This window comes from Sebastes fasciatus, chromosome 6 (assembly GCF_043250625.1).
Source record: "Sebastes fasciatus isolate fSebFas1 chromosome 6, fSebFas1.pri, whole genome shotgun sequence".
Lineage (NCBI taxonomy): Eukaryota > Metazoa > Chordata > Actinopteri > Perciformes > Sebastidae > Sebastes > Sebastes fasciatus.
Window position 1 is genome coordinate 9,653,409 of NC_133800.1, and position 24,012 is coordinate 9,677,420.

General features: G+C 41.6%; 1 protein-coding gene across 2 annotated transcripts in view; it reads right to left on the reverse strand.

Annotated features, from left to right (window-relative positions):
* The window catches only part of mamdc2a (MAM domain containing 2a), a 31,027-nt gene extending 10,908 nt beyond the window's left edge, over nucleotides 1-20,119 (reverse strand). For both annotated transcript variants that reach the window (XM_074637530.1, XM_074637531.1), the window contains exons 1-5: nucleotides 19,860-20,119; nucleotides 18,704-18,838; nucleotides 5,428-5,678; nucleotides 1,605-1,689; nucleotides 1,359-1,496 (exon numbers count right to left, since the gene is read on the reverse strand). In XM_074637530.1, coding sequence (XP_074493631.1) covers nucleotides 1,359-1,496; nucleotides 1,605-1,689; nucleotides 5,428-5,678; nucleotides 18,704-18,838; nucleotides 19,860-19,887 — 637 coding nt within the window. In that variant the 5' untranslated portion in view covers nucleotides 19,888-20,119. The remainder of the gene's footprint in view (nucleotides 1-1,358; nucleotides 1,497-1,604; nucleotides 1,690-5,427; nucleotides 5,679-18,703; nucleotides 18,839-19,859) is intronic.
* Nucleotides 20,120-24,012: the final 3,893 nt, after the last annotated feature.

Consider the following 24,012-nt stretch of genomic DNA (forward strand, 5'->3'; position numbering starts at 1 on the left):
AAGATATATATTCATTCCACTTGGTGTCACTCCGCAATAAAGTTGTGCCTGCTGTGTTTGTGTTGCTCTGCAATTACACCACCAAACCGCTAGTTGGCGGCGGCGTCTCTATGAGTTTCCTCTTCTTCTTGTACTACAAACAGAAACTGAGGGAGTTGGAGCTCATAACTGTTGAACCACAGAACTTTTACTGATATTACTGCAACGCCGAAAAGAGAACATATATCTGAGTGGATTTGTGTGAACAAACATTGAAAAGATGGAGGCAGCGAGAAGTAGAACTTGGTCCTGGCCGCTCAGCATCGCTGAGAGACTGGACCAATCACAGCTGTTGCGGTCTGCGTCGCCGCGACGTGTAGTTACATTTCTGGAGAGGTGCACGTCAGGCTACGGCGTCGATTACACGCAGAAGTATAAATCAAGCTTTAATCAAGCTTATGCGATGTTACACGGGCGCTGCCATAGTTGTTGTGAAATGTTTCTCTGCTTGCATCAAGCCCGGCCGATTGCCCGTCCCCGGGAGCCATATACCCCGCTGTGATTGGTAGGTTCGTTCAGCTCGGGCTCGCGCGCTTCCACGGCAAACTGCCATTCACATAAATCTCGCGGGCCGAGGGCGCCTGGGTTAGCTCAGTTGGTAGCGCGGGCGCCCATGTAACAAGACTTGGTCCTGACCGCGGCGGCCCGGGTTCGAATCCGGCCTGTGGCCCTTTCCGCATCCACTCTCTCTCTGCCCCCTTTCCAAGACTCTATCCACTGTCCTGTCAATAAAAATTAAAAAATGCCCCCCAAAAAAAAAACTTTATAAAAACAAAAAAAAAAAAAAATTTGCGGCCGCACTAACATTAAACTTTCATATCAAGGTGGGGGCCACAAAATATCGTCTTGCGGGCCGCAATTGGCCCGCGGGCCGCGAGTTTGAGACCCCTGCCTTAAAGTGAAGCCAAAACATCTGGATTGCCCCCCTGGTGGCTGGCTGCAGTATAGGTCATAAAGCCCGCCCCCTCCCTGTTGGCCGGATGGGACATGGGCCAAATTAAAATGTCAAAGTACACATACACATACACTCGCAATTGGTTTGGGCAGGTGGCCTCAATACCGCGGCTCCACCCCCCCGATCACTACTGCGTTAAAATCTTAAGATGCCAGCTCACATATCTGAGGTATTTTGGTTTCACTTCTGTTCAATGGGAGGAAGTGGAGATGCGTCGTCCATCTATACAGTCTATGGTTCAGACAGGCTGTATGGATGCACTATGTATGTATTTATAGGCGTGTGTGTGTGTGTGTGTGTGTGTGTGTGTGTGTGTGTGTGTGTGTGTGTGTGTGTGTGTGTGTGTGTGTGTGTGTGCATATACCTCTCTGGTTATCGCTGGGGTGGTGTACAAGCAGGTTAGACTCAGTCTCTCTAGCCACACTCCCCCCAACGTACCAGTTGACATTTGGGTTCCAGCTGTTGCTGTAGCCGCACAGGTGATGCTCCTCAAAATTACACTCTGGTAACAGAAACAGCAAAGACAACCATTATTCTTTACTCAATCTTGCATATTTTGTATGAATAAATACAGTTTCACATCAGGTATCACTTGATATGAAACACTGACCTATACAGTAACCAGGAACTATGTGAATTTCAAAGATGGCCACGCTGTTCCCCGAGCCACGTTCAGGTCGACCCTCCAGCAAAAGCTGTAGGGGGAAAAAATAACTTTTTGTTGTTGTTTGAGGTGGGGCTGATTTGAACTACTTTATGTACTGTTGGGCAGTTAAACTATAACTGCATCAAATATTTTTTTAAACTCATATCTTTTGTATATAAAATCTTAGTAACCACATATAGCTAAACGTATCCTCTGAATTGCTGAAATGCATTAAAGGACCTCATCTCCGGCAATGAGCTTTCCATGTTGGCCCCCCATGGGCCATCTTTCCATTTATGGACGGTCTGGTGGCGGAGAGGGCCGAGATAGGACATCACAGCTTTCTAGCTGCTGCATCGCAGCTTGTGGCTCATCCTCTCCCACAGTTTTACGAGTGACGACACAATTGCATATTAACAGAACGGATGGACTGGACGCTGAGACTGGGATGTTCTCGCCAGTTTTGCAGCGTTCCTTCCTCCTCCGCTCATGGGGGTCAAGGAGATAGATTACCTCTAAGCAGAGATCCAGACCCTGTTACAGAAACAGACTGTGTCTGTCATCCCCATTCACAACAGACAGAGGGGGTTTTTACTCAGCATACTTCCTAGTTCCCAAGAAGATGGGAGATTTCAGACCCATTTTTTCGCATCCTAAACCGATGCATTGCCAGCAAGACGTTCCGTATGCTGACCATCAAACGGATACTGGAACCGGTTCAGCCGGGAGACTGATTCACCACCATCGACTCAAAGGACGCATACTTTCATGTCGAGTTGGCACCGAAACACAGGAAATACTTGCATTTCGCCTTCCAGGAGATAGCCTACGAGTAAAACAGACTATTCGCTGGCCCCCGCACCTTCAGCAAATGTGAGGACACGGCATTGCAGCCGCTATGCGACTGTGGCATGAGGGTCTTCTTTTATCCTGACGACCTCATTGTCATGGCCAAGCCCAGGGAATGGGCGAATGGCCGGTGGTGCCGCTGGGGCTGCTGCATATGCAACGGCATAGGTGGTTGGCCAGCCTACGCTTGGATGCCAAGAAGCACAAGCAGCGCTCGGTTACCATTCCCCTCCTTGGTAGAAAATGTTCTACACTACTGGAGGTCCCACCGACACCTGTTTCAGGGAACACCACTCGAACGAGTGACCTCCTACGTCACACTGTTCACGGACGCATCCCTGACAAGGTGGGGTGGTGGTGGGGGGACTTGCCTGGGGAGAGTGGTTAGTGTAGTTTGGCCTCTGGCGGAGGACCAACACATCAACCTCCTCGAGCTCCAGGCAGTGTTCTTGGTCCTCCAGCACTTCAGGCCCCTGATACGGGGAAAGCACATGCTGGTGAGGACCAACAACCGCACCATGGTGGCTCACATCAACAGGCAGTCGCTTCGATTCTCTCCTTTCGACAGTGTGTGATGGATAGAGGGCTGTTTCATGCACTATTAAAGTGAATGCAGCAGTCATTTCTTCTTGTCGTGCATGTGTTTGGAGAAGAGTATTATCCATAGAGTCCAGTAGAGAGCTCTGCTTGATCTCATAGAACTAGGGTTACAATATTGTAACCTTTGTTTTTTGCTAGCCAAAATTAGCATCCCAATTAATATCACAGTTAACGTCAATTACGGATGCACCTTGATAACCAAGCTAGCTGCTAATGGTACCTGGCCCCGGCGGGCCTCGCTCTTCCTCAGCTCCACACTCCCATCCAAATATGGTCACTTCTGGCTCCAAAAAAACAAGATTGTAACGGCCACTTTACGGCCAGTGGATTACTTCCACTTCTAGTCTTTGGCATGGCCATGGCCTAAATCATCCCCCATACATCAAATCTCATCACCCAGTATGTCATCACATAACGCATCACATGTCGTAACACATCACTGTCATGTCTTTATAATGAAATGCCCACTGAGTCAGAAATATTGGTTGTCATTGCAAGTCTAGGGGATGAACTCTGACTAACTTACAAGCTAAATGAGTTCATATCTACCCACAGACAGACGACCCTTCCAGTCAGTGCATTGGAGCACACTGGCCAGTAATGCAAGCACTGATCCTAGAGCTATAAACACTGATCTGCAGACTGCAGCCATACTTTAGCAATTTAAGATAAGTCTTTAAATGTTTGCCACGCCATTACTTTAAGTACCGACATGATGTAGTTCTGTTTTCCCCTCATAACTCACAACCTCTGCCAGAGATTTAATTTGCCATTTATTCTTTCTCAGGTTCTGTGTGTTCCCTTTAAGAATTGTTCTCAAAGAACAGAAGATGCAGGAGGTTAGTGCTCTGGTGACAATAAGGAAGCAAGTTAAATTTAGAAAGAGGCTCCGATGACATCATCGTTTCTTTTATAGTACTTGTGGGCCTTGGCCTCAAACTCACTCTGTATTTAAGGAGGGTTAGCTTTCGTTAAATTTAGATTAGCAAAGCAAAACGCACCAGAGACCCTCCTTTACAAGTGGTCTCGGTTCGGTTGTTTGGTTCGCACCATTATTATAGGTGGGTGACGACATTTTGGCCAGGGTGGAGACACCGGGTAAAAGACTGACAGGAGCGGACGGCCCTGAGGGAGTTATAAGTGGAGCAAGATGTTTTAAGTGATTCACAATTTTCCGCCTACATGCCTGTTGATGTGCAGAACGAACTGTGTGGAATAATGAATCAAAACGACACCTTTGACATAAGCATGAGGGGTTCTGTGGTTATTTTACAACAGTCTGATGGTTGCATCAAATGTAACCAGCGGATCTGCCGTGGCCGTGCTTAATTATGTCTTGACAGCCTGCAATATGCTCTAGTTAGAGACTACAGCAGGGTGCGCTGTGCTGGCTCTCTGTATAACTTGTGCGCAAATTAGTAAATTATGGCCTCAGTATATAGGCTATATTCTCTCTATGGCCACTCCCGGGCTCCGTAACAATGACAAAACATGATAAACGTCTATATAAGTATAATATTGTTTTCATTATTTTAATTATGGTGATATATGGGACAATTCGGTAACAGGGACATTTGAGTGTTTTACAGATATTTTTCGGGACTTTGACACCCAGCTTGAAACCGGGACAATCCCGGACAAACCGGGACGTCTGGTCACCGTACGCTGTAAGCCACACACAAAGCACGAAGCAGTACTAACAAGTGCAAACTGTAGTACCATGTTTTATACACACAAACTCATTGCAGAATAATAATGGTGTCGCCTACAATTGAAGCTCCATTACCAGCCTGCTACAAACCGTACCACGGTAACAGTAACAAAAGCGTCGGCACTGTCCTTGGTGCGTAACCATATTCCTCTGTTTAATATTCCCTCCCATTTTCGGGAGGGGGGCTTAAAGAGACAGGCGCTAAAACAGAGCGTTTCAGACAGAGGGTGAATGCAGGTATTTTCAGACAGACAGGATGAGAAAAATAATGTATTTTTTGAACATTAAAGCAGGTAAACGTTACATGTAGTATAGAAACTCAAAATACAAGTATGAACCTAAAATGAGCATGATATCTCTTCTTTAATATCTGCATGTGTGAAATAATATAATGTTGTTTGTGAGCATGTTTTATCACGCTCGCAACATATGACATAAATCTCACGCCACAGCAGGTGGAGCAGTTTTGACTTTCCAAGATCTTCAGCACTAGCGGTAGACATATTGACATGACGACAGGTGCACTGATTAGGAGGGATGAAGGAAAACCACATCTGTTATGGTATAGGATGGCAAATTCAACCTAACAGGGATCACTTTGTTTATGGTCTTTATAGCCATTCCTACCTGGTAGGGGATTGTGGTGTTTGCTAGGTCCACACTAGCAATGAGCCAGCTGTCAGAGGCTTTGTTGGCAGTCCACAATCGGTAGTCAAAGTTATCCCCATCTGGTCTGAGGTGGAGCTGCAGGGAACCCAGTCCAGTGATCTGGTACACCAGCCTCACACAGCTCCAGTCGTGCTGCTCCAGAACTGGACTGACAAGAACCGCCTGCTCCTGGTCCTTTAAGAGGGCTGAGTCCACTGTTATCAAATGCCCTATGACAACAACATGAAAATAAGTCATATTAATCTACAGTACATATGATTGTTATAATATTTTACTGTGGTTGAGGATATATTTTTAGACTTGTTATCTTCTGCTGGCTGCTTTTTACATTAAGTAGAGTGATAACTAAAGGTTTGCCATATGTAGAGAACTTTGCAATTGTTTTGTTGGTGATCAGGAATGTGTCATTATCATGGGCGTCTGTACCTTGTGGCCTATCAACATCAGTTTCCTCAGAAAGAATCAACCTTGACAGAGACAGGTGTCCCAGAAGACAACACAGTAAACTGTTATGATATAGAAAGTAATAACACATATAAAATTGGTTCATGGAAGGTCAGTGGCTGGACCACAATGCCGTCTATAGAGCTATATAAGACAAGTTTTAACTGTGTCACTGTGACCAATTCACCTATCCTGCATGTCTTTAGACTGTGGGAGGAAACCCATACAGACCCAAGGAGAACAGCTAGCAGAGGATTCAAACCCAGGACCTTCAGATAAGCTATAATAGCATAGTAATAATAATAATAAAGTTTATTTGTATAGCACCTTTCATACAAGAAATGCAGCTCAAAGACATTACATGCACTGAGTGCTTCACATGAAAATGAATATAAAAACATATTAAAATGATTAAGATGGAAAATAAAACTAAAAAGACGACGATGAAATTATGACCCAGCAGTTGCTAAACAGCAAACTGTGGGTTCGTCACTCTCATTAAATAAAAGCAAGCTGAGATAGAATAAACAGGTATAAAATACAATAATAAAAGTTACAGTGCAGTGTAAGAAATTAATAATTTCAGGCCTGAGCTAGTTAAAGGCTAAAATGAAGACATAAGTTTTCAGCTTTCTTTTAAAACTATTTATCGAGCTGGCTTCCCTGATATCTATATGCAGTGTATTCAATAGTTACGGGGCTTAATTGACAAAGGCAACCGCGATTTTCTTACCGAAAATGGATTTTCTGCTTCCTGACTCTGCACTCAGGCTTGATTGTCTAAAAATGATACACCAGTATTTACTGCAACAGCAACATGCATTTGAGCGCCACAACAAATCTGCTTAACCAGTTTGTCTTTTAGTTAAAAAAATCCCCCCGCAGAGTGAGTGACACACAAGTATGAAATAAACATGTACTGAATCATACTGAATGGACATGTCACTTCACAATGATCTAAATGCTAATAGTTTCCTGAAATGTTATGTTTAAATATGCAAATGAGGCATTATCTTATTAAAGGGGCTGTTTGTAAGAATCAGAAATTGGTTGTAACAGCGACACCTGTGGCCGTTAAGTCAACGGAAGTCAGCGTCCTGTTGCTCGCCTTGGCTCAGATCATACAGTTTTGGATATGTGTATTATTTACTGCCGTATTATGAACTAGAGAGAGACAATGATGTATTTTCTGAAAAACATTAGTAATGACTGTAACCGTGAAATAGAGTTTCCATCTCCCCCCTTTATGTCACAACTGAGAGTCTTTTCACCCATTCACCCAGGTCTGAGAGAGCAGAGAGGCAATTTCATGGATATAAACAGTGTTTATGGAGAGCTGGTTGAAGTGCCATCAGTTCTACATCTGGTTGGGGAAGGGAGGCGGGGGGGATTTACAGTTGTGATCCCTTATTTGGTCAAATGAAGTTCAACGAGAATCTTCCCTAGCAGGAGAAGTCTTTGAGCAGTGATTTGCTCAAACAGTGAGCCACGGAGGAGCAGACAGGACAGGGCAGACATCGTCCAACACGTACTAATGTAAACAGAAATCTTAAAGAGACATATCACTGGTTTTGTATGTTCAAAGATAACCATTCTGCAAACCTTGCAGCTGCTTTTTAAAAGTTGTGCAGCCTTTTGAAAGTTGCACGAGTTATGTAATCCATCACGGTACTCATTAAAGTGATAGTCTGGGTGTTTTTAAGTGGGGTCGTATGAGGTACTTATGCATAGTCAGTGTATTACCTACAGTAGAAGACGGCCAGCACGCCCCACTTTGGAGAAGCAGACAGGAGTTACTGCACGGGAACAAAACAACGTACTGTTTCTCCAAACTGGGGGCGTGCCGGCCGTCTTCTACAGTAGGTTATACACCGACTATGGATAAGTACCTCATACGACCCCACTTAAAAACAACCGAACTATCCCTTTAAACTTTATTTTTTTGCCAGTGTTAAATCAATGTTATGAGCTAATGCTGTGCAGACCTTTAAAATCAATATGCACTTAAACTTCACGAGTATGCAATGGTCAAAAATGTTGCAAAAATGTAAAAACAATAGTCGACTAATTGATATTCATGCTGCACAGATATGAATGTAATAACCAGTACAAAGTACATTTTGGAGGAAACGTAATGTCGACCGGATTATGTTTCTATTAACATGATGGTGAAATGTTGAAAATTAACGTATCTGACAAGTCGTAAACTTGTTAGTACAGAACGTGAAAGTACAATTTTCACTGAAAAATGATTTTATATGCTTTCTACCAAAATAGACGATCTTGCAATACAATATCTGCTTGCAGTTACCACAGCTTTATTTCACCTTTTTATGGTTATGTGATTTGATCGTCATCAACACTGTGCAAAGTGTGCGTCCAAAAATCATAGTTCAGTAATAAAATCCTAGAACACGATGGAGTGCCTCTCCTGTGTGGCTGCGTGACAGCGCTGCAGTAGAGGAGGCAGTGTGCCAGAGTCTGCTTAGATGAGCTGTTTAAACATCTTCACTAACATTCATCAGCAAACTGATAATATCAGCAACATCAACATATCCTTCACTGCTAACTGGGCATTGTGTACCTCAGTTCCAGAGTCATCATCATTTACCAGGGCTGTCAATTGATGTCCATAGTTGATCGCGATTGATCGCAAATTAATCACACATTTTGTATCTGTTCAAAATGTAAAAAAGGGAGATTTGTCAAGTATTTAATACTCTTATCAACACGGGAGTGGACAAATATGCTTGATTTATGCAAATGCATATATATATATATTTATTTTGTCTGTGGCTCAGAGGTAGAGCGGGTCGCCCACCAATCGGAAGGTTGGTTTGGGGTTCGATCCCCGGCTCCTCCAGTCATATGTCAAAGTGTTCTTGAGCAAGATAATTAACCCTAGATTGCTCCTGAAGGCTGTGCCATCGGTGTGTGAATGAGTGTGTGAATGGATGAATGCTGACATGTAGTGTAAACCGCTTTGAGTGGTCTGAAGACTAGAAAGGCGCTATATAAATGCAAGTCAATTTTACAGTTATTGGAAATCAATTAACAACACAAAACAATGACGAATAATGTCCAGAAACCCTCACAGGTACTGCATTTAGCATAAAAAAATATGTTCAAATCATAACATGGCAAACTGCAGCCCAACAGGCAACAACAGCTGTCAGTGTGTCAGTGTGCTGACTTGACTATGACTTGCCCCAAACTGCATGTGATTATCATAAAGTGGGCATGTCTGTAAAGGGGAGACAGGTCAAGGGACCCCCTTTGAATATGGCCATGCCAGTGTTTCCTCGCTAAAATTTAGTGTAAGTTTGGAGGGTTATTTATTTGTTATTTATGGATCCTTTAGGTTACCATATGATGCCAGTATCTTCACTCAATCTTTAAAACTGAGCCCGCTACAACCTAAAAAATCACAAGTTGCGTTAATGCATTAAAGAGATTAGTGCTGTTAAAACTAATTTGAGTTAACGTGTTATTATCACGTTGACTTGACAGCCTGTCTGACAGCCCTATCATTTACTGCATGAACACAATGTGACTCATTGTTCTCGAAAATTCTAAAAATAATCTAAACTTTGGTTCAGTTGCAACTGAGATGAGGAGAAGATGAGAGGAGAGGAGAGGAGGTTAGATGGAGGGGGAGGTGGAACTCTAAACAGTCCAGAGAGAGAGATGAAGAGTATGGGTGGTGGTCTGAGGCCCTGACAGCTCTCCACCTCACTCCATCCGTCCCTGTCTGTCTGTTTATCCTGTTCCAGTACAACCTCAAGTCTTTGTCTCTGATGTCTCTGTTTAGTGAATATAATCACCTAGGATATCCATCCTGGTTTGAACCACAAACTCTGCCTTGGGTTCTTTTTTTGGGTGCAGCCTCCTCAGTTCAAGCCCACATTGCCATGGCAACCAAACAGAAAACACTACCGTGGTCCCGTCTTCTTTTTATGAGCCTATTTATTGCCACAACGGGTGTAGTCTGTCACCATCTCCAAGGCCGGGTTGGTTGCTGGAGCTCATTCCATCTCCAGTCTGGTTGGTGGTTAAGTGCAGACCACGCTGGGTCTCTGCTGCAGCTTCTGTTTCGGGGGTAGAGCTCTGTCTTTCAGTGAATATGCAGCGTATACTAGTACACAAGCTACAGAGAGAACACGATGAGCGCTAAAGGCTTGGCTGGAAGAGAGATGGCACTCACAAATTACAGTTCTGCCACTTATCTTAACAGTGGGAACATAAACTGTGCTGACAGATTATCATAAACAGAGGGAGCTGCTTCAGGACGCTCTGTGGCTCGACACATACAATGAAGCAGCCGGTGGAAAACAAGACAAAAGGGGGGAGTCGATCGGAATGTCTGGCTTGGCACGTGGAATGTGGTGACACACTTCTATAATGCAGGAGTCCGAAATACAGCACATCTCACAGTGTAACATTTCAAAAATTGCTATTTATTCAACTCGTCTTTTACCAATAAATCAGTGTGATTGCATATGCGTTAGAAGCAGGGAAAGAATTTCAGTGGCGGCCACGGCGGGCCCCTCTGACTGGCCTTGATGCCCTTCTGAAAAATGCATGCCCATCGGCCACAGTGGCCTTGATGCCACTCCCACACTGCCCCAGCTGATTTCGCCGTTTTCTCCTCTTACTGTCAACACTGTTTTCAGACACCAGTGACTTTTGTTGAGATTCTGAATTCCTATTCGGCAACGCTGCGCACATAAGTGGGTTCGATTTTGAGCCTGTTATGAACCGCTGGAAACCCGGGCTATTTATCACCATAGTTTGACATAGCTGTGCAGCGTGCCGCCAGAGCTGATTGCGGTCACTCTAGATAACCTGAAGTCTTTCAAGTAGGAGAAGAAATGCGAGCGCTCTCCTCCTGCAAAACAGGCACTGCATGTGAAATATAGATACAACATAATTATGAGGATGAATGTATTTTTAACAACTAAAAAACACAGCCACAAATCTTTGATCCATGTTGTTCATAACTGGACGTTTTACTGTTAACTTTCCGTAGGCTACAACAGCACAACAAAGTAGGAATCAACAAAGAACTTACAAATATTGGTAATTTGCAAGCATTTAGGTAACGTAAAAATGTGAAAGTTTCTCTCTAGAGCCAGTGTTTGGTTTGTCCGTTTTGGGCTACTGTAGAAACATGGCGTTGCAACATGGCGGACTCCGTGAAGAGGACCCGCTCCCTATGTAGATATGAAGGACTTATTCTAAGGTAAAAAATTATGCAATTATACACGAATGAAAACATAGTTATGAATATTATATTACATTTCTGCTAATAGATCCCCCAAAATGTTACACACTGGTCCTTTAATTTACAATAGGTTGAGAACCCTTGGTTTAGGCAGCAAAACTACTTGGTTAGGTTTAGGAAAAGATCGTGGTTTGATCAAAATAACTACGGAAGTGGCGTTACTTAAAGCTAGGGTTGGTAATGTTGAGAAACTAGCAAGAGAGCACTAGATTTTTAAAATGAGCCAACCGAAAAACCCAACCCAGTGTTGTTAACTCTCCAATGAAAGCAGCTAGCAGCTATCGCTCCAAAGGTCACTAAATCTTACAATAAAATCTTCCACACTGACAGTCCGTCCGATAAGGCCTCCCTCCGAAGCCACTCCCCCAAAATAAAATAATATAAATTGAACGTAAACCTATTGAAATGAACATAAAAAACAAACATGGCCATTGCTAGTACCAACAGCTATTTTGCTAGCAGCTTGTGGAAGAACGTGCAATGAGTGCACGGGCAGAGTGCGCACAGGCAGGCGGGCAGGCAGGCCGTTCAATCATTTCCTTCAGGCCGAACGGGATTATTACAGTCCTGCGACAGCAACAGATACAGATTCTTTTCTTTTTTTTTGTCAGAGCATTTGATTTATTGATTGCTGTCGGGATGAAATGAGAGTTAAACAAATACAACAAAAAACGTAATTGAACAACTTTACCCACCATAGTACAGAAGTTATTTAACAAATAAACCAACGTTTGGGTTAAAAACACTACGGAAGTTACGTTACAAATAAGTCAAAAATGACTTTTGGATTCACACAGGACACGCACAGTGGTCTCCTGAGTGAAAGTTCTATGTTGTTTTAGACCCACCCGTCCACCACAACCTCCTCCCAACGAGGTCTTTCTCGTTCTTTATTACACGGCTGTGTTGAATACTTGATTCTGATTGGTCAATCACGGCGTTCTGCGGTCTGTAATTTCTGCATAACAGACCAGATTACATATGAATTGATTATGTGGGATATATACGAATTATAGTGCATTATTTTTCGTAGTAATAAGTACGAACATTGTATGAGAACAGCCTGAACAGTACCGTAAAGCTGTATTGATATTGATTAGTGGTATATATACACTTTCCTCTAATGCATCCAATATGGAATGAGCTGTAGTTGTGGTGTCAGTGCCGTTGTGTGAATGAGCACATTTCAAGCAGCCTTGAACACAGACTGAATTCTTTCCAGCACTAAATGCATCAACTTTGCTTTCACAAATTTGCTCTTCTCAGATTTCACCTTGTGTAATCCCGTCACTTTTGTCTCTCAACCCCCAAAAAATTTTCAAACTAGGGCAGAGCCCACCTGATTCCTCCCTGGCAGCTCTTCCCTGTGGGAGCACAGCTACCCTGCAATATTCTGGTTTGGCATTCCAGTGTCTTTGACCCATTTAAAGAGTCTCTGTGCCACCACACTGCAACTCACTAATAACAGACTCTTATCGAAGGCTACACTTGTAGTATTAAATATAACTGCACTACTATTATTCAAAAGAAGAGGTTTAAATGCTTGCGTTTGCAAAAAGCAAAAAGCTGGTATTCATACTGTAATGGATAAGTGTTCAATAATTGAGACAAATGAAGGCTGATCGTAAATAAAGGCCTACAAAAATGAATAAAAAACACTGAGAGGGGATGGAATTACTGTACTACTATAATGGCTAACATGGTAAACATGTCTATTTCCACAGCACTAATTTACAACAACACAGTCATGTCATGCTCACTACTCTGCACACACAAACACATTGACTTGCATTCCTTTCCTGGAGACTAACTCTAACTACCTACTGCTACTAGCCTAATACTAACACTTTCCCTAACCTTAAACCAAGTCTTCAACCTAACATGTAATGATTTAACGTTATGGGGATGTGCATTTTGTTCCCAACAGGAAAGCGAGTCCCCACAATGTGCCTGTGTAAACAGATTTATGTCCCCACAACATGAGTAATACACGCCCACACGCACACAAATCCAATGACATCATGAGTGTGACAACCACAGCAGCTACAGCATCTTTCTGTTTCTATTGAACTCAGAAAAGTTGGGATAAACATCCAATTAGAGCTGACATTTCCTTAAAAGCACTAAGGTCCAGATTCAGAGCTTATCTATGATTGAGGGATAGCCTCCACACGGCTCTCAACATGGTGACGGCTGAGCCAGTAGCTAGCAGCTAACGGTGCTAACAGCACGAAAAGTGCAAACAACGGCAACAGTGCTGACAGAGCTCGCAGTGTTTTGCCAGACCGGCTATGTTAAAAAAAAGCACAGAGAAAGCTTGAATTACAACATACAGGGGGAAAGTGACTACCTTCTCTGCTCAGGTAGACGTTACTCCACTATATCTTTACATAGACAATAGTTGTTTGCTCTGAATTTCAAATGTAGCACCTTTAATATCATTACAAACATTGCTCAAATGCAAATCTGACAACTGCACTGAGGAGAAGCTTATAAACAGTATTTCAGTCGCTCGTAAACACATAATATTCTAATAGGGAGGAATGCATTTGACTCCAAAAATAAGCAGCAGGTTGTAAAGCACATGATGAGACGAGCGAGACAGCAGAGGAACTGAGCCGTCTGGTCCGAGGTTGTGGTCAACGTCCTTCTCTAGTCCAGCTTTTGTGAGATTCTACTCATCGTTTATAATTAGTGGTTTTGCAGATGTCTTTTTGAGGTGAGGTGACAGCCAAGCACCCTATAAAAATGCAGCTGGCAAGTGGGAAGACGGTGAGGGATCATTTCACGGTCACAAGTGACTTCAACTGAAAAAGAAGTAGCTGGTGGAGACACGTGTCTGTCTACACCATCATCACGACAAAAGTGCAGTTAAAGGTGAAAAGGACCACACTGTGAGGGCAACTACTAAACCCAAAGTAAAAGAAGAAAAACACACAGGAAATAAAATATGATTCAACTTCATGAAAGTTGGAAATGCAAACCTGCAGCCATCTGTTCTATTATGTTATTATTAAAGAGTCTGTTTGAGCCCTTCCTCTTTAATATCACAGCAAGGATGACACGAGGAGCGATCATATGATTTCACTATATAGTATATAGGCTGATCTTCAAGAAACAGAATATTCCCAAAGTACAGGTGCAAACTCAACAACAGGATGTAAAAAAATGAACACCAATATGCTGTAGAGCGTCGCAACCTTTGACATATGTCAGTTGACGCCTGTAGAGTACACCAAACACGTCATACAGACAGCGGAAGTAGTCAAGGTACCAGAGGTGTGGACTCGAGTCACATGACTTGGACTCGAGTCAGACTCGAGTCACAAATTTGATGACTTTAGACTTGACTTGACAAAATCAAAAAAGACGCCAGTGACTTGTGACTTCACTTGGACTTGAGCCTTTTGACTTGAAAATACTTGATGCCATCCCCCCCAAGCCCAAAGATTAAAAAGTATGTTATTCAAAAAGTGTGCCATGTATCAAGTCATTTCCTGAATCAACAAACGTTAACTCTGTTCATTCCCCGCAAGTCGACACTAAATTCCCAAGATCCACTTTGTTTGAATCAATCTGACAGCCTCCAATCAAGATGCAGGAGAGAACCATGAAGAACTAACGTTACGTTACGGTGTGCCAGTTGGGAAAACATGATACCAAAGATAATTTTGTTTGCATACAAAGATTAAACGGTGGTTAACAAAAAAAATGTGTATGCAAAACATGAGGGGTCGAAAATTACACACGGAGAAGCAAATGGCTTAACATTTGGTGACAAGCACATTATGACTAGTTTTGGACTAACAACTCAAAGTTTAGGACTTGGCACTTGACTCGGGACTTGTGTGCAAAGACCTGAGACTTACTTGTGACTTGCAAAAGAATGACTTAGTCCCACCTCTGCAAGGTAGAGTAGCTGGGATGTGCAGATGTGATAAAAGAAGACATATTATGGAAGCAAAATAGCCCAAAATCTAAAAACTGACCAGAGCATAACAAAACAATGTTTTTTAGCCTGTAGTATCTTGCTATAACTAATGGTGCACTTACTACCTTTGTTTAACTTTCAACAGCACTTTGTGATCTCCATGAGCGGTTAGAGTTTGCTCAGTTGTGATGACAACTGAACCATCCCCGTGACAAATGAGCAAACTCTGTCTGCTTCATTAAGATTGCAAGATGTGGTTGAAAGATCCAGGAAAAGCGAGTGAGGGGATCTTGAGTTAAGTCATTTTGTAATGCGTGCATATTGTACATTTTACTGATGAAAGAGGAGAAACAAGAAATGAAGGCCTGTCTCTAATACTCTACATCCATGGGTAAATTGTTTAGGCTAAAAAAACAGGGCTCCAAAGAGAATAGTTGCACCTGGAGCTGCACATTTGATGAGCTTTTACTGGGTCTTTCTCTCCTGTCGTCATATCGGTTCCCAAACAGTCCTATACTACGTTGCTGTTAGTATGTTTCCATCTATCAGATTAGCAAACAAGCAACATTTTTGACTTCCTCCATTTTCACACAAAAGTCACATTGTACACCGAGGAAACAAAGAATAAAAAAGAAGGATACATCTCAAGGACGTCTGGATTTAAATCACAGGAGTACCAGCCAGTTCACAGAATAGCAGGAGGTCATTGTGGCCGTAATTCTCAGTCCGCACATGATTAAAATCACTGACCAGCAAAGCTAATGTTAAAATCACACCACACACAAGTGTAATGTGGGAATTTGAAAGCACCTCCAGTGCAGTATACAGTATAGAGTACAGTATACTGTATTGTACACTGTCCAGTGCCCTTAAAGTAAACATTTCAGTGAAGTAGGAGACATCTTGTGTCTAGCAGATCAACTATTAAAATGAAACATATTTGTATACTCATACATTGTGGAGTTTCCACTGAAGGACGGGGGCGTAGATGTGGTTTGAAGAAGTTTAACTTCTAATTGAACTTTTTTCTTGGAAAAACTACATCATGTCTGGAAAATATGCCTGGAGGGCATCTTTAAGGCCTCTCTCACTTGAGGTAAATAAATGTCCTGGCCACCATTTGGCACTGTTTACTACAAGTTTAACATAATTACACTGCTTCTGTAGTCAGCGATAAAAGAACATAGGTCGGGCGGTTGTGAAACATGATAATGAGGAAAAGAGCTGATGTCACCCAGTAGAATTAAGCTTTTTAACTACAAGAGGGTCCAGTGGGAGACGTGACATGACGGCACCGAGTCTACTCACAGGAAATCCTCAAAGAGCTGTTTTATGACAGCGAAAACCCTGATCATGTTTTATTACCCATCTCGGTGATTCTTAACTGACTCAAACACACACACACACACACACACACACACACACACACACAAATACTCACACTCAGCATGATATTTTGGGGAATAAAACACACATGTGGTTCTTAAACTCGGGGGTTTCCAACCCAGGGGTCAGAGACCAAACAAGTGGTTGCCAGATGATGACTGAGTTAGAGAATAATAATCTTTTAAAAGAAAATCTGCTATAAAAAAAATTTGCTATTTTTTAAAGACTTTATTCTAATCTTTGCTTTTTTCTTGTGATGTGCTGCATATCTTTGTGCCTTTAAAGGTGCCATGTGGAGTTTTAAACCACTAGTAGTGCTACGGAGCAATGTTCCCCCGTTTTGTATCATGTTTGTAGAAAGTATAAAGTCCTCTCCTCAGTCAAATAAATACCTGTAGTCATCATGCTGCTAAAGGTATATGTGTATTGCCAACACACTCTCACTGCCAACTCGTCAAATACGGCAGCTTGGTCAGTGGCTTCAAACTATGATGCTCTTTGTACTCCTCAGTTTTGCACGTGTCAATTTCCGCTCATTACATGCATACACTGTCTTTCCAAAATAAACTTCTGTCTTCACAGGAAACAGCTCGGTTAGGTTTATTAAAAGGGCCGTGGTTTGGGTTAAAATAAGTATGTTTGTTATGTAGTTAAGTTGGCTACATTACGTAAGCAACGCAATAATGTTATGTAACGTTACATAACTTTAAATAAGTCAACGTTGACTTTTGGTTTCACACAAGACACAAGCAAGTCCAGTGTTTTTGGACCCGTCCATCCACCCCGACCTGGCTTCCTCCTTTACTCCCGCCATGACTACGACCACGTAGAGCGTTTGACACATAAGGCCACTGACCAAGCGGCCATGTTTGACGCGTTGGGAGTGAGAACGGGCTGGTGTCGCATCCTGTAGTCTCTAATTTTGCAGATGACCTCCTCCAACTGTATGTGCGTTCATCTCCAACAGAGTCGGTACCTTCATTCATTATTTCAATCTTCTGACATCGTACCAGAATATAACTGCAATTAGCCTTCTGTGGGTTATGTACACACTTCTGAGATTTTCTACATTGTGATTATTTGGAGTGTAGCTGACATTTTCATTCAATCAACTAAAAAAAAAACACCATACTAGACAGTTATAACCAAAACATATCTTTTAAAGTGTAGTCCCAATTGTTTCCTAAACTAACTTTATGTGCAGTATACACACAGTGACAGTCTCTCTTGACATATTCATGCAACATCATCTGCCATTGAAAGTATATTTGTGGCTTTGATAATAAATGTACAGTGGTGTATATAAATATATGACGTAATGTATATTTTTCCCCAGAAAGACAGCGTGAACTCTCCTCTCAGCTGCACCAATACCGATACCGGATTGGACATCGGGCCGATAATGACTCAAATAGCTGGATCGGGTATCGGTGACAACGGGGCCGATCTATTCAAAATAATTCTATGTTTATATACTACATACATTATATAGTGGAATTTTAATTCCTGTTTGACCAATTTGTTGCTGCACTAAAAAAGTTTACACTTGAATTGTAATTATTGTTAATTTTGAAGATTTGTTACCAAGTTACTGGTGTACGATTTATTATTTTAATAATAAATAACAATTCAGTAAATTTAAATCTATGTATTTATTGTGTTAACTTGGTACATTTTGTTTTACAGAGTTAGGAAAGCAATGTTTAAGTCAAGCCTGATGTTAACTTACACATAAAATAATGATCCAGTCACTTCCACACAGTGAGGCATACAGCTTATTAATTAAACTGGTATCGGATCGGTACTCGGTATCGTCTGATACCCAAAGCCCAGGTATCAGTATGGTATCGGGACGGACGAAGTCGGATGGGTGCATCCCTACTCCTGATTTGAAATGGTTAAAGAGGATGAGGGGGAGCAGATTGGGTGATTGGGTGAAACTAACTCCACCAACTACTGTGAACAATATTTGTATATGTATACACAAAAGTCAGAGCACACTGAACATTTCTACATGGTTACAGGATATCTGTCGCCTATGGATCCACACCAGAATCACTTACAGATCATCATACTTTTTCCACTTTCCCCCCTGGTAAGCCTATATTTAAATAGTAGTATGAGTGACAGAGAAGTATTCCAAGCATGTTTATTTCTGTCAATAAGCAGAGCTCATGATGACACTGTACCTTCTTCATTCATGCTCCAGCTGCCATACGCTGGTTCTGATGTGTAGCCACAGGTGCCCAGCTCAAAGTTGCAGGACCCGGGCAGCAGCAGCTGCTGCTGTTGCTGCGCCCTGAGGAACCCGCACAGTAGCAGCACTGCAAGAAGAGAGAACAGACAAGCATCCATGCGGCTGAGTTCACCTCTGCTTTATCAATGCAATTTGTCTTTGTAGTTGCTTGAGACACTATGGTGAAGAGGGTCAACATTTTAACTAATAGATACCACCATGCAACTTCCCCAGTTGATTACTTACATTAAAGGTCCCATATTATAAAAAAGTGAGATTTTCATGTTTGTTTTTTTTATATAAAGCAGGCTTAAATCCTATATAAATACTGTGAAAGTATCGAAACACTCAATCCACAGGGAAATACACACAGCCCGTATTCAGAAACTCTGCATTTGAAACATGCTGTCAGGATTTCTGTCCATTTGTGATGTCACGAAATATACAATATTTAGACCCTTTACACAGATTTAACTGTAAACATTCTAATCCCAGTTTATTCCGAGTTGCAGTGTATGTGAATGACATCAGCTGACAGGAAGTAAACATTGACCCAGGCTGTTGCCTATGTAGCAATGCAATTCTGTTGCAATGCACTAACAAGAAGCGTTTCAGACAGAGGGTAAATACAGGCATATTCAGGCCGACAGTATGAGGAAAATAAAGGTGTTTTTTTTTTTAACATTACAGCATGTAAACATGTTCTAGTAGAAACACAAAACAAAAGTATGATCCTGAAAATGAGCATAAAAGGGGACCTTTAAAACTAGTATTTTTTTGTATTACAAATTATCTGAAATGTTATGTTTAAATATACTAATGGGGCATTATACTAATGTTAACTTTTGGTGAACTTAGGAGAAATCAACAGACACAAATATACAAAGTAGTAAAATAAACATCTAAATGTGCATTTTGGAAGTTTTCTTTCCACTAATCTAAGAATTGTAGAAGCAAAATAGCCCAAACTCTCAAAATTGACCAAGGCATGAAAAAGAAACGATGTTTCTGCATGTAAGTGTCTCGTCTTAAACTAACTAACAAGACCAAAGTTAGAAGAATCCTAGTGCAACTTTGTGCACGTTTCCCTCAGAGTGAGATGGGTTTACCGTGCAGGGAGAGGAGGACGCTGCTCATCTTATCCGCGGTGCAGGGACTTTATGGAGCTCCTTCTGTAGAGTTTCAGTCTCCTCCGGTTATAATCCCACAAAGAACTACTGCAGCGCCAACAACACCTCGTCGAGACTCTCACGAGTTGTGTTTCACATGTTGCAGCAATGTCAGCAGGAGAGATGGAGGGATTATCGTGGTGGATGAATGAATGAATGTAGGCTACCGGGGGCGGGGAAGGAGAAGCAACGGTCCTCCAGAGTCCTGCAGGCGCCTCTCCGCCTACCTCTACTGTTCTGCTCTGCTCTGTCCCACTGATGAGCCAGGGCCGGTACCACACTGGTTCAGGGCCTTTGTGGAGTTCCCCCTCAACCACCCTGCAACCATGAACATATATGTTTCGGGCTCAAATAAGAGTGATACAAGTCTTACCAGTTCTGAGTAAATCAGCATTGTAGCTTTATTTGTCAGTAGGGATTCAGTTTTTTTTTTAAATAAAGAAAGTTGCTGGGTACGACGGAGTATTAGGGCCACATTGAGGAAAAAACTTTCTGAGAAAAAACAGTTGTAAAATTACGAGAATAAAGTCATAAATTTACGAGAAAAAAAGTCGTAATATTACCAGAATAAAGTCGTAATTTTACATGATAAAGTCGTAATTTTACGAGAAAAAAAGTCTTAATATTACGAGAATAAAGTCGTAATTTTACGAGGAAAAAAGTCGTAACATTACGAGAATACAGTCTTAATTTTACGAGAAAAAAGTCGTAATATTACGACAATAAAGTCGTAATATTTCGAGAATAAAGTCGAAATTTTACGAGAAAAAAAGTCATAATATAGCGAGAATAAAGTCAGAAGTTTTACATGTTATTTTAGAGGTGAAATAGAGCATTGTGCCGCCTTTGTGAAAATGAGGAACGTGGAGCATCTTGTGAAGTTAAACTTTTGTAAAGGTTTCGCAAATAAGGAAATACTTAATGTTTTGGTACATCAGCACCACACTATCATCAGTATCAGGACCTTGAAAAGATTGTGCAAGAAACTGCATTCATTCTGAAGAAATAAACCGAGACAAACAGCTGCTACCCGTCCAGAAGCAGGCTCAGGCTGCTATGTCCTCTCGCCTGTTTTGTTGGTTGCTGGTAATATGTTTTCCTAATATTACGTCAGTATATTAAATCAGCATCTTTAAAAGTATAAAAGGAGGGTAAGCCATATCATTTCATGTATATATTTTGCTAAGACATTAAATCAAATCAATTATGTAAATCTCATCTGCCGAAAAACTGGGATTGTTAAGAGTGAGTAATATCTCAGTCTTTGTTAGTATGATATCTTTTTTTCAAAATGTTTTGAGAAGCTCTTCTGTAAATTAAACCAAAAAGAAGTAGCATGAAAACAATCCACAAACACATGTTCAGATTACCCTTCACAATTGCAAAAAAGTGCATCAATTATGCATAACTTTAAACCTTAAAGTGTAACTTCACCCCCAGGTCTGAGCCACCCACTGCATGAATTAGAAAAAAGTGATCAAGGGGCTGAGAGATGAAACCGCACCTATTTCCCGTACGATGAAAGCCTCGACGCAGCGTCAACAAATATGTCACATCTACACTAAAAACAGGAAAATAGCTATATGGGGCGCTGAATTTGATGAATTTACTATTGACCCTCTGCCTCCCCGCCGCTGGGAGACCTCTTTGCCGGTACGAGAGCGCTCAGAGGCGAGGGGTGTCTGATTAGAGGGCGTAAACATTCTTTTTTTTATATATTGAAATTCACCCGTAGAGTTGTCTTGTACCAGGCTGTGAACATGTTTATTTCTGCTGTAAAGTTGAGCATTTTAACATGGGGGTCTGTGGGGATCGACTCGCTTTTGGAGCCAGCCTCAAGTGGCCATTTGAGGAACTGCAGGTTTTGGCGCTTCTCCGTTGGCTTCATTTTTTTGGACCGGAGGTTGCCACTTGGCTAAAAAGCACCTTTGCACAGAGATCAAGCCAGGCAATATAACTAACAGGAAGTGTATTAATATTAGCCTAGATAGAGAGTAATTATGAGGATGAATGTATTTTTAAACAACTAAAACACAGCCACAAATCTTCTTTCATAACTGGACTTCTGCCGCACAACAAAGTAGAAAATAACAACAATAAACATGTAGTTGTCCATTGTGAATTTTGATGTAATATACTGTTTCAGTGTACATAATAATTTGCATGAAACATGCTATTCCAATCTATAAAAATCAATCTACATTTATCTTCATGCAGAGTTTTTCACAGGTTTATGAATTACAGACTTTGGAAGTATTTCTGAACATGGTGTTACAAGCTCAAAATCTTATTGACTCTTATTTGAGCCCATACATGTCTTATGACCTGTGCTTTCCGCGTTCCCACAGCCCAACCTGTGACATGCAACAGAGCGAGTGTCATCAGGAATAAAGCTCCAAATAACTTTCATAACATGAAGATTTACTCAGACATTGGTTCGAATGAGGTGATTTCAGGGCAGATGGGAGTGGAGTGAAGGGAGAAAAGTCTGAGAGCATCTGGTGGACGGATAGAGAATAACGCTGAAGGTTCCTGGGAAATGTGGAAATGGTTGAAAAGGGGGAATACACACAATAGAGGTGGACATTGTAACACACGGTGCTATAGTGCAAAATAAAAAGGAAGGTTAAATATGATACCACAACCACCAAAACATGAGCAGTCTCAAAGCACTGGGTTCATCCTCGGCATCCCTACATATTCCTCTGTAGTTCATGTTTCAAACTGAGAGTGTTTTTTTTTCCAGGGGATGAAACACCTAATGTGAAATATATGTGGGCTCTGCAGGATATACCCAGAGCTCAGAAGCTGCCTGTGGAAACATACTACACATCTGGATATTGTTACATTAAAAAACATCACATCCAAATACATAATACTACAAGTCTGCTTCTGCTTACTGAGCAAAATATGAGTCGCTTTTTTTCTCTGTAATTATAATAACATAACTGAGAACGTGAAACGTTTTAATCACTGCTCCTACATTCTTAACTGTTAAACTCCCTAATTTACAACATAAAGACCTTGAACTGAAATGAACTATCAGTCGATTGAATGAGCATTATCAGCATCATAGATATGGGTTAGAATGGGCCTGCTATTGGGTTCATGAGGTCGTTATCATCTATTCACATGGTTTATCATCGATACGAATACAAGAAGACAACGCCGACCTCTAGTGGCCGTAGTAATTTTGACGGGAGCAAAGGAATAAGTCAGGTGATGTAGTGTAAAGAGCGACACACAGGAAGGTGGTCGGGTTGGAGGGATCGTGTCTAGATGGTAACCCTCAATTTGCAAAACTTCTGCGAGATGGTTAAGGTTAGGCATTGACCTTGAATGGTTAAGGTCAGGATAGGTGGTCGGGCAGCAAGGCTCACAAGAGTTTTTGCAGGTTTTCATAAATCTAGGGTTACCATCTAGACAAACTGAAACCAGAAGTCAACGTTGACATACACCGTACTTTTGTTACGTAACTTACCTAGGCTTATAACTTAAACCACGTAGGTAAGTTACGCAACAAACACAGTTATTTTAACTGTTTCTGTCCCACAAAACACGATGAATTAAACAGGAAAGCAATAAAATACAAGTATTTGGTTTTGAGCCGGGGACACATCTGTGAGTAGATGCTGATTAATTGTCCTCCTACAACAACCCGGGAGCTGCACCTGAGCTATGCGGACAAACTCCCACTGTTTCTGCATAGCACAGTCTAAAAATAGACTAAAAACTTCTTCAACCTCACAGACGCTTTGATAGCTGCATTATTTCATGTTGTGCAAACATGCAACCCACAGAACTAGTCAATATCCAGAGATATTAAACATGTTACGTTGGCTTACAGAGAGATTTGTATAAATGATGCCCAAATGATGTAATGATGCAGACTTCCCACCCCAGTGTAAGGTCAGGTGAATGGAATCTTTATTGTGGTACTCACTGCATTGAAAATTTTAACGTGTCTTTCTAGAAACAGTGCTATAGATACTCTGGATAATACACACTGTCAACAGTTTAATTGGAACTACGTCATACTGGAGAAATAGACCCAATGCCAGTAATTCCTAACCTTTTTTTGTGATCCTTTATA